The sequence below is a fragment of the Hakea prostrata genome, chromosome 1, assembly GCF_041222555.1.
Source record: "Hakea prostrata isolate BN-2017 chromosome 1, UWA_Hpros_2, whole genome shotgun sequence".
Taxonomy (NCBI): Eukaryota; Viridiplantae; Streptophyta; class Magnoliopsida; order Proteales; family Proteaceae; genus Hakea; species Hakea prostrata.
The window spans coordinates 16,234,931-16,249,599 of NC_142600.1; the positions used below are offsets into that span (position 1 = coordinate 16,234,931).

Sequence of the window (14,669 nt, forward strand, 5' to 3'; positions counted from 1 at the left end):
ATAAGCTAATACGATAGTTTCATTCGAAATAGGGTTTTCTTTTCTTGTGTAATGGGAATAGGATCTCATTGAGTTTTGTAAATTTGAAATCTTAAGACCCTTGAACATAAAATAAAAAGATTAAATTACAATTATAATTTGTATTTTTAACTACAAAGGGTATTTTAGTCATCAAAATTATAATTTGTCCTTAATTAATCATTTTTAGAAACCTCAGGGGAGCCATATGCAAAGGAGAATTTTTTTCGGACTAAAAGTGACATGGATCAAACCTTAGGGGGTCCAGATAAAAATTACCCTTTTTATAAATAAAATAGCACCATCAAATTATATTTTTATTATTTATAATTTTTTTTAAAATTAATGAAATTTGTATAATTAAAATTTATTATAATTGAAATATAAATTCCATAGAATCCATCCAGTATATAACGTCCCTAGACGTCCTTTTTCGGACAGGTGATCCGGTTCTCTTTCCGCAATGTCACTTTAAAGGGCGAAGTCTGGCACGTGCTTTATCCTTGCGCGGGAAATGAGAAAAATTATTATTAAAAGGAAATGTTTTTTTTTTTTTTTTATCCAAACCAAGGAACTTCGCGCGCAGTAACCTGCCGAAGTAGCTAGGGTTTAAGGGTTTTTCTTCCGTCGGGACTAAAATCTAAAAACAGCGATAAACCCGCTTTGCTTTTCCTCGTTGAGAAGATTAACGCAGGAATAGGGAGAAGTCGAAGGTCATCTGATGGCGATTGGATGAAGACTTCACTCCGTAGAAGCTCAAACGCTGGTTTAGTTCCATCAATGGCTTTCTCTACCAGACTCCGTCTCACTGCTTCTTATATTTCGTGTTGCCGACTTCCATTTCCCGTCGCTTCGAGTAGTAGTCTATTCACAGGTTCTCGTCAGGGTTTCTCAAAGCTTCGTTTCCTCTCAAATTTCCCTTCTAGTCCTGTTCGCGCTGTGAGGGCCAGACGCAGAGAAGATTCCGTTGGAGAGGGGAAAGATGAGGGAGGGGAAGGAAATGGAAGCTTGCTTGTCAAGGAAGATGCTAAGGAACTGCGGGTTGTTCCCATTGAGCTTCAGAAGGAGGCAACCGAGGCCTACATGGCGTACGCCATGTCAGTGCTGCTCGGCCGAGCATTGCCGGATGTTCGAGATGGACTGAAGCCAGTGCACCGTCGTATTCTGTGAGTAGGCCTTGAATTCGTTGTCCCTTATTTTGGTGCGAGTTTTATTGACGAAGTCGTTAGTGTTATATTTGTAAGTTTGGGATTCCTTTTGTAGTTCAAACAATTTGGGGGACTTGCTGATGGGAAAAGCAATTCAGTAACGAAACTTTGTTGTTAACTTGGCTTGAAGCATTCAGCCCAAATTTATTTTACTACTTCCACGCTTCAGTATTGTGATATTTATAATGAAAACTCGAGACGTGCTGGGTCTGTATAGGATGACTACAGTGAACCCTGGCATGCATATATGCCCGTTTGGACATGAATTTTTATCCAATGATGTGTCACGGGAGATGTGCTTTCTCATGTTAATTGACGAGGGATACTAAAAACTTTCTGACTTCATATTGAATGCGAATTTGATCTATAAATACCAATAATACGTAGTAGAAGCACTGTAGGTCGGAATTGGAGCAAGAGTATGAGTAGGATATAGACTGGTAATAGTTTGTGCCAGACAGTTCCTTGGATGAAGTACTGATGCTCTTTTCGAGGAAGTGGAGGGAAACAGATCCTCTCCGCTAGGGCTCCCCCCTGCCCTGCCCCGCCCCGATGTGCAACTCATGGTACCATGGCCAGACCAGAGTGCTGGGGGATGGGTGGATGGCCTGCCCTATCGGAGAGGATCTAGATCCAAAGTCGAGTGGAAAATCGCCATCATATTCCTTTCTCACCGAAATCCAGCTGTTTAGTAGCACAGTTAAGGAGCTTGAGAAAGAAATATTGTAATCCTTTAAAGATCTTGATGGTCTAACTCTAATCCCCCCCTACAATATCATTGTCCTTCAAACTGCCTTATGGTACTTTGTTGGTGACACCTTTTGGGAGTAATATTCTGGTTCTAATGAATCAAGAACTGACCTAATCCTTATTGATGATGCTTTCAATGATCTTCTGGGCACTTATGACGAGCTGTCTTGAAGTTGGTCAACTGATTATGGCTTTCACTGTTCCTCCCATCTCTCTTGGAAGCTTTGGGGAGAGATTTCGTGATTATGGTCAGTGCTGTTGGTGGTGGCTGCTGAAAGTTTCCTGTGTTTAATTGGTGATGCACATTATCCTTTTTCAAACTAAAAACTGAATTGTTCTACTTAGAAACCGAGTGTCATACTTCACAGGATAGGACAATCATCATTGATGATCTAGCCAGCTAAATGACAATTTATATACAATGGCATATTTTTGGAAACCTGATGTTATCTTCAATATTAGTTGTTCATGGATCTTAATAAATCACATTCAAGGCATACAAAGATGAAATGAAAAAAGTAAAATAAACCATGGGAGGACTACACCAAGAACAGTTAAGTATGCTCCAATGCGACCTAGTGGCGGCTGGTTCAAGTCAGTGAACAGCTTCTCTGTGAAGGGAGGGTTAAGTTTGTGTTCATTGTGAGGCTTCCCAGACTCTTGCGGTGTTGAGAGCCTTGCCAACTGGGTGCCCTCCTGTCTTGTTATTCAAATTTGTTATTGCCATATTATTCTAGCGTCTGCTCATCTATTTCTGTTTTATTTTTTTATCAAAATCCTGATGACTTTAGCACGGATTTTGTCCGCTTAATCTAGTTTTTTCATGCATCCGTCAAGCCTTAAGTGATATTCTTGATTGGGTACAATTATTAGCATACAGGCCTCCGAAGAATAATTTTTTATGCACCTAAGTGTACATTATGAATGCTATGAGTCATTTGGTCTTTAATGTATATAAATAACTAAATCCATTGGTTTCTTCCTAAATACTTTTGGATACAGATTTGCCATGCATGAACTAGGCCTTTCATCTCGAAAACCATTCAAGAAATGTGCCAGAGTTGTGGGAGAGGTGAGACATTGCTATCAAGTTCTTTCACATATTAATGAACCATTATATTCGTAGCTCAACCATTTCCAGTTTGGGAGGTAGTTTTGAGTATTGAATTTGAGGTTACTTATTTATTCATTTTTTAAATAACTTAATAAACTTCTGGCGTTGATTGGTATGTGGTTACAATAGGATGTGCAGATCTATTGGTTAAATGTTATCTGCTTTCTTCTGTCAGGTTCTTGGTAAGTTCCATCCGCATGGAGACAGTGCTGTTTATGATACTTTGGTTCGAATGGCACAGGTAGGAGATTTTTTATTTATTTCTCTCAGTTTTCTTTTTTTGATCCAGCAGCAGTTTAAATAAAAAAGTGCATAGAAAATTGACACAAGTAACTTAAAACTTGAAGCAGTTGGTTTGTTTCTTTTGTGCTATTGTTTCTGTATGTTTGGGCTTGTAGGATGTACACATTTGTATATTGTTGTCATTGTGCATGAGAAAAAGAGCATGGCAGATTGACTTAGGAATCTCACTTCTTTCTTCTTTTTTTTTTGGGGGGGGGGGGATGTGGTCAGTGTGGCTGATATTTTATGATTTCATCAGTTAAAACTGTTAATGCTAAATTAAGTCAGGAAATGGTGGTTCTTGGGCTTTTGCATGGATATTTGTTTGGCATATATGGGGTTCACCATCTAGGATTTGTTCATGATGAAGAGGGGAACCTTCTGCGAGCCAGTGCTTGTTGGAGGTTCATTCAGTTGGAGCTTTAGGATAACTCAGGTGGTGAGCTGGGGTTGTTGATGGCTGGCAAACCAAATTAAAGTTTATCGTTCTCTCATCTATTATACTGCATAAATATTTGTTAGAGTTGATGAGAAAGGTTTAGGTGGGATGATTTTATAGGTGATGACTGATGATGATGTAGGACCCACGGCCACCCTGGGATGACCCGAGGAAGTTCTAGAGTGGCTGCCCAATACCCTGCAGCCCTGCCAGCAGCCTAGGAAATTTTGGCCAGCATGAAAGGTATGTTGGTAATTTTGGCAGTCCTGAGCAAGCCCAATAAGGTCTAGTCAGAATCAGAATTTTATTTTGGAGTCCAACTATGTTCTTGTTTTGTTATTTGAGTCAGCCTATGACACATTAAGTAAAATTTAAAATGGAACTCCTTTAGTTGCTATCTTAATTTCATTAGGAGTCTAGTCCTACTTTAATTTTGTAATTTGAGTCAGTGCAAGTTGAGATAATTAAGAGTCCTAATTAAAGTATAAGTTCTTACTTTTTGGTTTCAAAGTTGAGTCCAAGTATGAGTCCTTGAATGTAGGCTATAAACTTATGAAGTTATTGAGAGGAAGGAGTTATAATAGAGAATTGGAGTTTTGGCCGGGGATTTGTGGCATTCCCCAGCTCAGTGAAGCCTGCGGCAGCCTTGTCTTGGTGTTTTTCTTCAGGAAAGTCTTCACTTCCATCTCCTAAAGCTGTAAGTACTTGCTATAGCCGCATGGGCTAAACCCTAGTTGTGTCTGCTATTCATTATGGATTCCTAATAACTGGCCCTCATCTCATCTTGAAGGCTACATCAGATGAGGATGTTTGTTTTATATCTATATGACTGAACCGAAAGCTAGCCTGCATGAAGTGGGACACCAACCCGTATTCCCTGAAACATTTAGTATATGTGACCAGTAATTGGTATTCCTGATATTCATTTATTGAAGATTTATGTCATGTTTATCTTTGTAATATTTTTAATGAAAGTGATTGTCATGCTTAGCTTTCCTGCATTTATAATCAGTCGTTACTTATGATCAGACTTAAAAAATACTCAGGCATTGATGAAGGCTTTTAATTGTGCTGACTCGGTCAAGATTTCCTTGGAAGGATGGATAAGGATTTATGCATATTGTTTTGTAATTGTGAGACAATTTGACAGATGAAGATTTTTTCCTTAAAATATGTATGGCTAGGAAATACAGGGCTAGGAAATACAGGAATACTGAGCATTAGGTTGGAAATTAATATTAAAGGGATACAAAAGAATGAGGGCAATCCATGCATTCATGTAAATGATTTGATGTTTGAACAAAAAAAAGAGTAAATGATTTGATGGATTTTAGGAAAGGAAAAAGATGTATTTTAATGTTTTATTCTTTGAAGTCTCTTGTAATCTCTCCCTAAACTAGAGAGTATGCCCCTCATTGCTGCATGTGAGTGTCTAAATCTTTGAATTCGATGAACTAATTTTTTTCCCCACAGTGAGATATGTATAGGCGAACAGATCTGAGAACCTAGGCTTTTATGACTTAGAATTTGTAAGAGACTCAAATTTAGAATAATTGGTACTTCGGAGTAAAAGTGAAAGTTTTCATTAAGTTTATCAAATTTGTAGAGACTCAAATTTAGAATAATTGGTACTTTGGAGTAAAACTGAAAGTTTTCATTAAGTTTATCCAGATGTAGTACAAAATTGAATGGAAGACAGCTAAAATAGACCAGGCGGACCTAAAACTTGCTGGAAATCAACTCATAAAGCCCTCAAATTACCAAAATACTCGTGACTGTGTTGATTTGGTGATTTTGAAAATCACAAAATTTATGGTTTAGTCTTTCTGCCTGTTGTTCTTGGGAGGGATTGCCCAACAATGTGGCAGGACTTGTGGAACGATGAGGATTTGAGGGGTAAAAGAAGATGAAGGAAAAAACAAGGATATGCTTCTAAGAGTCTCCTGCAGATTCTATTTGGGATTGGTTTCGTTATTTGGGGTCCAATTATTCTGATAATTGGTAACACCAGCATTTAGATAGGTTGGGCACTTAGAAGTGATTTAACTTAAAAATATGGAGTTGTGTTTCTATGCGGAGTTGTAATTACTTTTACTACGGGGTTATTGCGTTAGATTTTTTTTTTGGGGGGGGTGGGGTGGTGGTGGTGGAAATCTATTTAGGGAAGTTTTATGTGTTAGTTGGCTGGAGGAAACCTGAGTGTATTTTCATTTTGTTGCAATTTCATATTTATGTTTTCTTGGCACTAAAAGTCTGCAGCTTCAAATATAAAAAAGTCCCGTTTTGGTCTTAGTCTTACAGGGAGCTGGACAGTTACTACATCACTGCTTAGAGTTTTTTTAAGGTTGAACACCTCAAGGCAAGGTGCTAGGAATGGAGTATGGATCAATTGACCTTTTATTTTTAGGAACTGGAAGAAATTAATGAAATAGTAGTGGAAATATCTGATGCAGTCAGGACCTGAGATGGAGCTCCCAATCCAAATAGGTTATGGTTTTGAGTCCATATTGATCCAGCCTATGTTGGTTCAACTTCTGCCCCGTCTATCTTCATTTGGGAGATCTATTTGCAATTTAGTCTGCTTATCTATTGGGGATTTAATTGCAACGAAATTCTGCCAATGATGCCAACTTGACGTTGGCCAAAAGATTGTACTGTGCAAGGCACTCAAGAATGTGAAGAAAACTGGAGCGCTTGATTTAGATCTATTATCAGATTGACTATTTCTGAGTCTCGCCAATCACAAAGTGTATGAAATTGCTGATCTAAAGCTGGATATTTCCCAGATTTATCATTTATCAGCTATTGTGTTGTTGATTTGTTGGAGATAATGATTCACTTTGGGTGGGCTTCAAGGCCAGCTCGTATGGAAGAGCATAACCAGTATTCCAACCAGCCTATTTTGTGGGATGCTAGTATAACCCTATAAAAAGATATTGTTCTTCCTGCTATATATTATCCTTATGTTATAGAGACTGGAAAAATATTTTTTCTGTCAAATTTAACAAAAGAATATCCATAGCATAAGCGGTATAGCCTACTGATAGAAAATATTCTCCATATTTTGGTGACTAATTGTCAATGCATAGAGAAGGGTGTTGAAGACTTGGTGGCTTTTATCATTACTATGATTTAGGGAAGATTTTGATATCTTGTGTAGCAGTTATTAGGAAAATTTAGTTTCTATCCTGAAGTATTTATAAATTAGCAATGGGCATCTGGTTAGGGATGGATCCCTTTTATTTTCATATACTTTTAAGCTCAAAGGTAATCATGGGCGAGTTTAACCTTTTCCTGCATGGGATTTAACCTAACCTAACTTATAACACGTTTGTTACTTTGAGTTTTGGTATACTTCTGTTTAGATCAGGACTCAGGAGACATGTGCTGAGGTCATAGACCACGTATTCTGATTTAACATAAACATGGCCATTGGTTTAGGTGAGTTGGTGATTTTCTGTTTTTCAGAGTTCTTACTTGTTTCTGTGCATCATGCATCATTATTCTCTTGCTTGTGATAATACTACATGGGGTTTGGGTTTGATATTAATTGTGATTAGAAGATGACGACGACGACGATGGATTACAGTGAATTATTGGATCGGATATATTTGATTATTTGTTTCACTTGTTATGTTACTACATTTGGTATGGGACATGATTCTGAAGTGTGACAAGTCATGACATTATGTGAGGTGTGTGCTTATGATTTAGAGAGAATATGCCCTGTACTATGACCACTGCCAACAGGGTGATAAGTGTTGCATATTGCATAATCCTATAAAAGGGTGGAGTTGATGATGACAATTTCCAAGCTACCTGGCCTGTAGTACAATTTGGAGTTCTACTGGTAACAAGTGGGCCAATGTGAGCTTCCCTGTGAATGGCAATGGTACAGAAATATATAGGAGGTTGTTAGGTTATATAAGCCATGATTGCTTCTAGAACGAATAGGGTATCTGTTTCCTTGCGCTCATTCACTTTGGAGGTGGAAGTCTATAATTTGTTGTAGTTGTACTTACTAGTAAAGAATCAGTAGTTTGTGGCTAGGTGCTTGATTGTTTTCTAGTAATTGGAAGCACTCATTATTATCAATTCTGCGTTTTCTGGTTTTAATTGCTTGCTTGTATGTGTTTAATCTCTTTAGTTGAATAATTGCACTTGCATTAGAATTGGTGTGCCTTGCATGGACCTATCCCTCACAAGGTTTTTGGATGAAAGCTTACTCCTCGTGGACTGCTTATTTTTAGATGATGGTGTTTGTTATACACTTAGATGATAGTATATGTGCTACAAACGGGAGCTACGAGGACATGACTTTGGATGCACACGTGATGACTGTGCATATGGAGCTTAATGACTTGATTTCATTTACTTGACATTGAATTGAGTTAGTCATTGGTGCCACATAACGATGATTGAACTTGTAATAGGCAATATCTGGAATTGATGTTTACTCTGATTACTGACTTGATTTTGTTTGAGAAACTAAAATACAATTATATTGGAATTTAGTTAATTGTTTTCCCACTGCTAACATTATTGGTGCTTCTTTATGTGATTGCTGTTGAGATCAAATGTGTGGATGTGAGATTTGGCCCTTAAACTGTGCGATTGTAGATTAAGTGATGTGCTGCATACCTTGTACTTTCATGGTTTTGGTGGGTTGTGACACCTCCTTCATGTAAATTTGGCACTGGAGGTTAGGGCTTCTTAAGTCTTCTAAAATTCTTGTATTTGCCATACTGTTCAAACTTGGAATTCTAATGATTCTGGTGACAAGATCACCTCTGGGCTGATATTGTCAGAATTGTTGCTCTTTTATGGTTTATCTTATATTGATGCTCTACTGCACTGAGGATGATGATCTGTTTTGTATATTGATGCTCTACTGCACTGAGGATGATGATCTGTTTTGTATTTTCTGTTACATGCTGCATTTATACATCGTTATGTTTTGGTGCCGATTGTCACAGATGTGTCCCCTCCTTGTTTCCTTCTGCTTTGTTCTATCTTCAGAAACTTACTAGTAGTGTTCTTTGACAGGATTTTTCTATGCGTTGCCCTCTTGTTCGAGGGCATGGGAATTTTGGGTCAATTGATTCAGATCCTCCTGCTGCCATGCGTTACACAGAGTGCAGATTGGAAGTAAGTTTTCTTTGATATTTATTTTTTTTCCTTTTTTGGATTTTTTGAATTTGGATCAAGAAAAAGATTTTGTATCTGTCTGTGAAAGAGACTTCCTTTAGTGGTGGCTATTTTTTTTGCCATTGAAGGGCTTATTGGTCCTTCTGATTGTTGGATAAGAGATTGTCCTCTGGATAAGTGACATGATTAAGTCTAATGACCTCGTTTGGACTGCATCTCAAAGACTGGTGGTCAACCAAGCTTCTTATGCGGTAGATATAGCTGCTAGTTCAGGAATTGTTTCCATATCTTTTTCTTTCTATATAGTCACTCATCATTTCTCCTGGTAGCTGGTTACAAATATTTGATTTTGCTTTCCCTGGAAGGAAAGCTGCTCGATATCTGCAGGATCCCTATGTTGATACTACTGTTGGGTCTATGACATCATAGTCTGAACTTGATTTTATTGTGCAGTCTCTAAACTTGGAAGTAAATTATTATCTTCTTAGCCCGCCCCCATCCTGTATCCAAATTGTAGTATTTAATTTTTCTGGTAAGATCTTATATGAACTGTGGACCTGCACTGGACCAGGTGTATGTCGCTCTAAGTTCTGTTCTTACTTATGTTATCGGTCTATTACTCTGATGAGGTTCAGGATGTTTATAATGCTCAAGTGTTGAGTTTTTCCCTCCCTTTAAGTTTCTTTCGAGTCTTAAAGAAGATAACTCTCTTTGTCACACTTACAGGCGCTCACAGAGGCAATGCTTTTGGCAGATCTAGATCAAGATACAGTTTGTTTCTCATTCCTAATTCACTAGTTATTTATTTCACATGCTCTATATTGTCCAGGTAGTTTGGTGCACCACTGAAAGGATTATTTGGTTTCAGGTTGACTTTGTTCCAAATTTTGATAATTCACAAAAGGAACCATCACTTCTGCCAGCTCGAATCCCAACGTTGTTATTGAATGGTTCTTCTGGGATTGCGGTAATCCTATCATACAAATTGTCTTTTGTAGTTTTATTTCTGATGAATTTGCATATAAATTGTCATTGAATGGCTGCTTTTATATTTCATTACAATGTCTGGTACTTTCAGGTTGGAATGGCGACCAACATCCCTCCTCACAATCTTGGAGAGTTGGTGGATGCGCTCTCTGTGTTGATTCATAATCCGGATGCCACGGTATCAGTGCTTTACCTTTCAAAAAGCCATTGCCAAAATGTGGAAGTGATTTCTTTCAAATTATAGTACAAATTGATCTGGAAGTGACCTTGATTTGGGTCCTCTATGGATTGTTGGCCCAACCAGGTCTTCAATAGGAGAAAGTTTATAAAGAATGCAAATGCCATGTATAACTCCAAGTTTATCAAATAAACGAGGAAAAGTGTAAATAATGATAATCTTGAAGGCTTCGTGATAGGAATGAGTTACGAAGGTGAGTAGAAGTGAAGAATGGTTAAACTTGGAATGGCATTTAGAGAAATAGGGATTATGACAAAGATGGGTGGGAGTGTAAAAATTGTCACGTGAAGGTAATAGGTTAAATAAATTGAGAGTAAAAGGAGGTTGTCTTCTCAACCTTAAGACACCTACACCAGCGGTGGAAAAAAAATTCAGTAAGAAGGAAAAATGTCCTCAAAAGTGTAACTGGTTAGGTGCTCAGGCTGGGATTTAGGACACTGATTGCATCCCCTATTCCTGGTAGTAGCAGTTAACTACAGCTTCTAAGTTTCTAACAAGCAGTTATTCTGCAATTCAATTCTGCAGTTTTAGTCAAAATCTGATTTCAATGTCTCTTACAACAGCTAAGACTTTTGAGGATGAGGCTTCAAGGCCTTGAGAGTTAAAAAAAGTAGTTCATTCGACCCAGGTCTGAGGTATGGGGATGCGCAACTCAAGTTTGGATCAACCTCAGTGGTAACAGTCCTATTAATTATTGAGAAGTGAGAAGAATAGGCAAGAAGAACAATAAGATGAACAGAAGTGGTAAACTACCTCCTAGTATCTAACTATGAAAAAATTACAAAAAATCTAAGATGTATACTTATGTAAAATCCTAAATGTCCCAGTTTGGGTCCAGTTCTTAGCCCAGACAACAAGAATGGTCTAGCTGATTCAGCCATGAAGCTGTATCTCAAATCGTCTTTAAGGAGCCCTATTGAAAAATTCTTGTTTATTTCAAAGTGATTTTCTCTAATATTGGCAGTGCAATAAGCTCTCACTAGAAAGGCTAGAAGATCAAATCAGTTTCTTTGCATCTGTTCATGGTAGCTTACTGTTTAGAGCACTAAATAGTAATTGCCGACCCTGAAAATGTGTAATTGCATGACAAGTGACAATTTTATTTTTGATGTTATTGATGGGGTCATCATAAATTGTCAGAGTATTGGGCTTGAGATTGGACCCTAGATAGATTCAAAATCATGAAAAGTGAAAATGGCGTAGTCAAACCAAACCATCATAAGAACCTAATAAGCAATTGCTTGGATAGATGAAGTATTATTTCTAGCTGTGCTTGGTGTTCCTTAACTACAGGTGTAAGTTATCAGGGAAAAGTGTTCTACATTTATGAACAAAGGGACCCAAATCAACTTGCTCACTTTCCTCTTTTTTACTTGTCAGTTATGGTTCTTAGTTTATGAGTATATTCTAATTCTTTTTGGTGCTTAGCCTTATTTTGGATGTTTGACTTGTATGATGTTTGAAAGCTCCAAGAATTGTTGGAATATATGCCAGGACCTGACTTTCCAACTGGAGGAATAATCATGGGTAACATTGGGTATGCAGATTTATTCTGGCATTTGATTTCGTGATTTCATTTTTTTCTTACGTTTAATCTTTACCCTTCCTTTGCTGTGATTTAGCGTTGTTTGTTCAGGTGAATAGTTCTTGGCTTTGGGTTAATTGTCTAATGTTGAATGCTTTTGTGTAGTATCTTGGAAGCTTACAGGACTGGACGTGGGCGTGTAGTAGTCAGAGGAAAGACTGACGTGGAATTGCTTGATGTGAAGACAAAGCGTGCTGCAATTATTATCAAGGAGGTATTGTTTTCTGTCCTGTTTTTTCTTGTGTTTTGTAACCTGCTGCCTCAAGAAGAGCTGCCTTGTATTTTTCCACATTAATGATCTGCTTGTGATGGCACAGGTCCCATATCAGACCAACAAATCTGCACTAGTAGAAAAAATTGCGGAACTAGTGGAAAATAAGGTACTGTATGAGTAAACAGTAGATGAGGAATATTATTAACTTCTACCTAGTTTTCTTCAATATTCGTTTAACATTTGAACACACAAGTATGCAGTGTTGCCTCCGGTGAACTATCCTATTCTGTTCTAAACTGAACATTCCCTTTGTTTAATTGTTCAAATATTAATAATGAAGTCAAATAGATCCAATTGAACAGTGGACTGATTCCTGTATTTAGGAATTATGGTAAATGAAGGCAGTTAAAAGAATACTTGGATTCTTTTGGAGTGAAAATGGTGAATTGTGAATTTCTGGGGACCAATATCGCTAATTTCTTTCGGAAATTTCTCCTATTATCAGTGCTAGCATTAGCAGACATGTTTCTTTTCTTGGTATTTTTTTCTTCTTTTGTTGAACTATTAATGCTGTATTCACCCAAAAAGAATGCTATATATTTTTATTGATTTATTGTTGCTTATGACAGATGTTGATGTTAATGCCAGGTTGCCAAGGGTTACTTGATTAACAATAGTCCAAGTATGATGATGTAATTGCTATTCCTTAGTTCTGCAGCTCAATTCAAGGTTCTTTTGGAAGGGGAAGAAGGCTTAGTACCTAGGCTCCAAAATTTGTGTTTCAGTTTTTATTTTATTGGGTGAATTATCAATCTTGGTTTGGCCTGACAAAAATCTGAAATCTGCATTTTGAGTTTTGGTTAGGCATTTCAGGGCCTGCCTCAGTGGAGTGGGGTGGGGGTGGGGGGGGGGCGGTGGAAGAGTGAGTGGTCATATTATGCTCTGAAACTTCAAGGTAACTCATTTTAGGCTGTATAAGCATTATAAACCTTTCATTTCAAGAAAAATTATGAAATGGTAGTTTTGATTTGTACCCTTGGTTGGTAGTTTCAAGGTTGGAGGTCTCACTCTCGAGGTCAATTTTGCCCTTGAGAAAAATCGAGATCTTGCTCGAGTTGGCAAGACCTTGGGGGCCCAAGTTGAAGACCCATCTCATGGGGTTTTAAGGGCTAGGTTGGGCTTAAACTTGATATTTAGCCTATTTTTAGGGCTTCCAAACGGTGGCCTTAGATTTGTGAGAAAAAAACCCTATGTATGAGTTCATATTAGAATAACTCCATGAGGTGTTAAGCCTTAACAATGGAATCTAACATATATTAGAATGACTTTCATAACCTAAGTGTTTTTGAATATTTTTTAATTTTAGTTTCTTAGAAAAATGTATTTTTATCCAAAAGTTTGAAAAAAATTAATTAGCTTTTTTCCTCATGAAAGTGTACACTAGACAAAGATGTTAAACATATGTTTAATCCACACTCAAAGACCTACTCAATAACATAATGTTTGAAAAAAAAATCAATTTTGGGGGAAATTTTGCGTTGCTTAAAAAACTCATTCAAATGGCCTTGATTGATCATGTTTTGTTGATGTAAATGTGCTAAATCTTGTTTAGGAGTGTTGTAGGTGAAGATATGGCGAGATTCCGTTGAAAAATCTGGCCAAAATCATCCTTGCAGCTTGCTGTCAAGATAGGCAGCGAGAGGAGGAGAGAGATTCGAGACAAGACTAGAACCTCATCTTGACTTGAGCCAAGATTCTTTAAAAATGGGATGGGTTGGACTGAGATCTTGAACTGAGATCTCGGTCTTGGTTGAGTTGGAGTAAATCTTGGGATCGACATAGATCTCGTCTCTGTGGGCTGGAAAAATGAGATCTCTAACCATGGGTAGCATACACTACGTCATGCAATATTACCTATTGTAAACATTATTATTACCAGGAGACAGAAAAGGCGAGTAGAGCAGGTAAATTATGCACCATGAATGAAAAAAAATGGATGCTAATTAATTATGAAAAAGTATAATAGTGTATGTAATATTGTACAGCCAGTAAATTTTGCTCCATGGATGAATAAACATATTGTTTTACAGTTATGAAATAGTATATAGTGTATGTGACATACTCATAAAGGCACAAGTCCCGAAAGTACAGTACTTATGGGTGATACATGTGTAAAAATTGGTCCCCTTCAGGTTATCCTATGGCTAACCCTACGTAAGGTAATGGGGTGGATTAAGCCTACTCATGGATTGATGTGCCAGTAGTTTTCCTCTGGCTGTATGACTAATGCAGGTCACATCATTATGTGCTAGTTGAAGCGCTCAAAAGTCCTCCACAATTGCCATATAAAAGGCTTCATCTACATACTGGAGGTAACTTATTTTATGGTATAGGTTAGTGTAGTGTGAAGAAACAGTCAAGCACTGTAACTTGATGATGTTCACCAATATGCAGCAAAGTGATGTCTTTCGTAGTGATGTTGTAACCCCCAGTTCCATATGGTGAGAAAATCAGGCCAAAGTTTGGGGTTCCCTTCTTCCTGCTGAGAAAATGGGGGTGGGGGTTGGGAAATAGCTTAAGTTGGTCAAAGTTCAACTAGTCACATTCAGAAACAGGGTGTTGAACCTTACTGTCGTCTTAATATGATATAGGATTGAAGTTATGAAGCATCAGAATTCAGACTGAA

General features: G+C 37.6%; 1 protein-coding gene across 1 annotated transcript in view; it reads left to right on the forward strand.

The window, feature by feature from the left end:
• Window positions 1-593: 593 nt before the first annotated feature.
• Window positions 594-14,669, forward strand: part of GYRA (DNA GYRASE A) — a 49,553-nt gene continuing 35,477 nt past the window's right edge. The window contains 10 exon segments of the mRNA XM_089166657.1: window positions 594-1,184; window positions 2,979-3,048; window positions 3,266-3,331; window positions 8,858-8,959; window positions 9,686-9,730; window positions 9,828-9,926; window positions 10,038-10,124; window positions 11,651-11,721; window positions 11,875-11,983; window positions 12,087-12,149. Of these exon segments, the coding sequence (XP_089022783.1) occupies window positions 751-1,184; window positions 2,979-3,048; window positions 3,266-3,331; window positions 8,858-8,959; window positions 9,686-9,730; window positions 9,828-9,926; window positions 10,038-10,124; window positions 11,651-11,721; window positions 11,875-11,983; window positions 12,087-12,149 (1,146 nt within the window). The 5' untranslated portion in view covers window positions 594-750.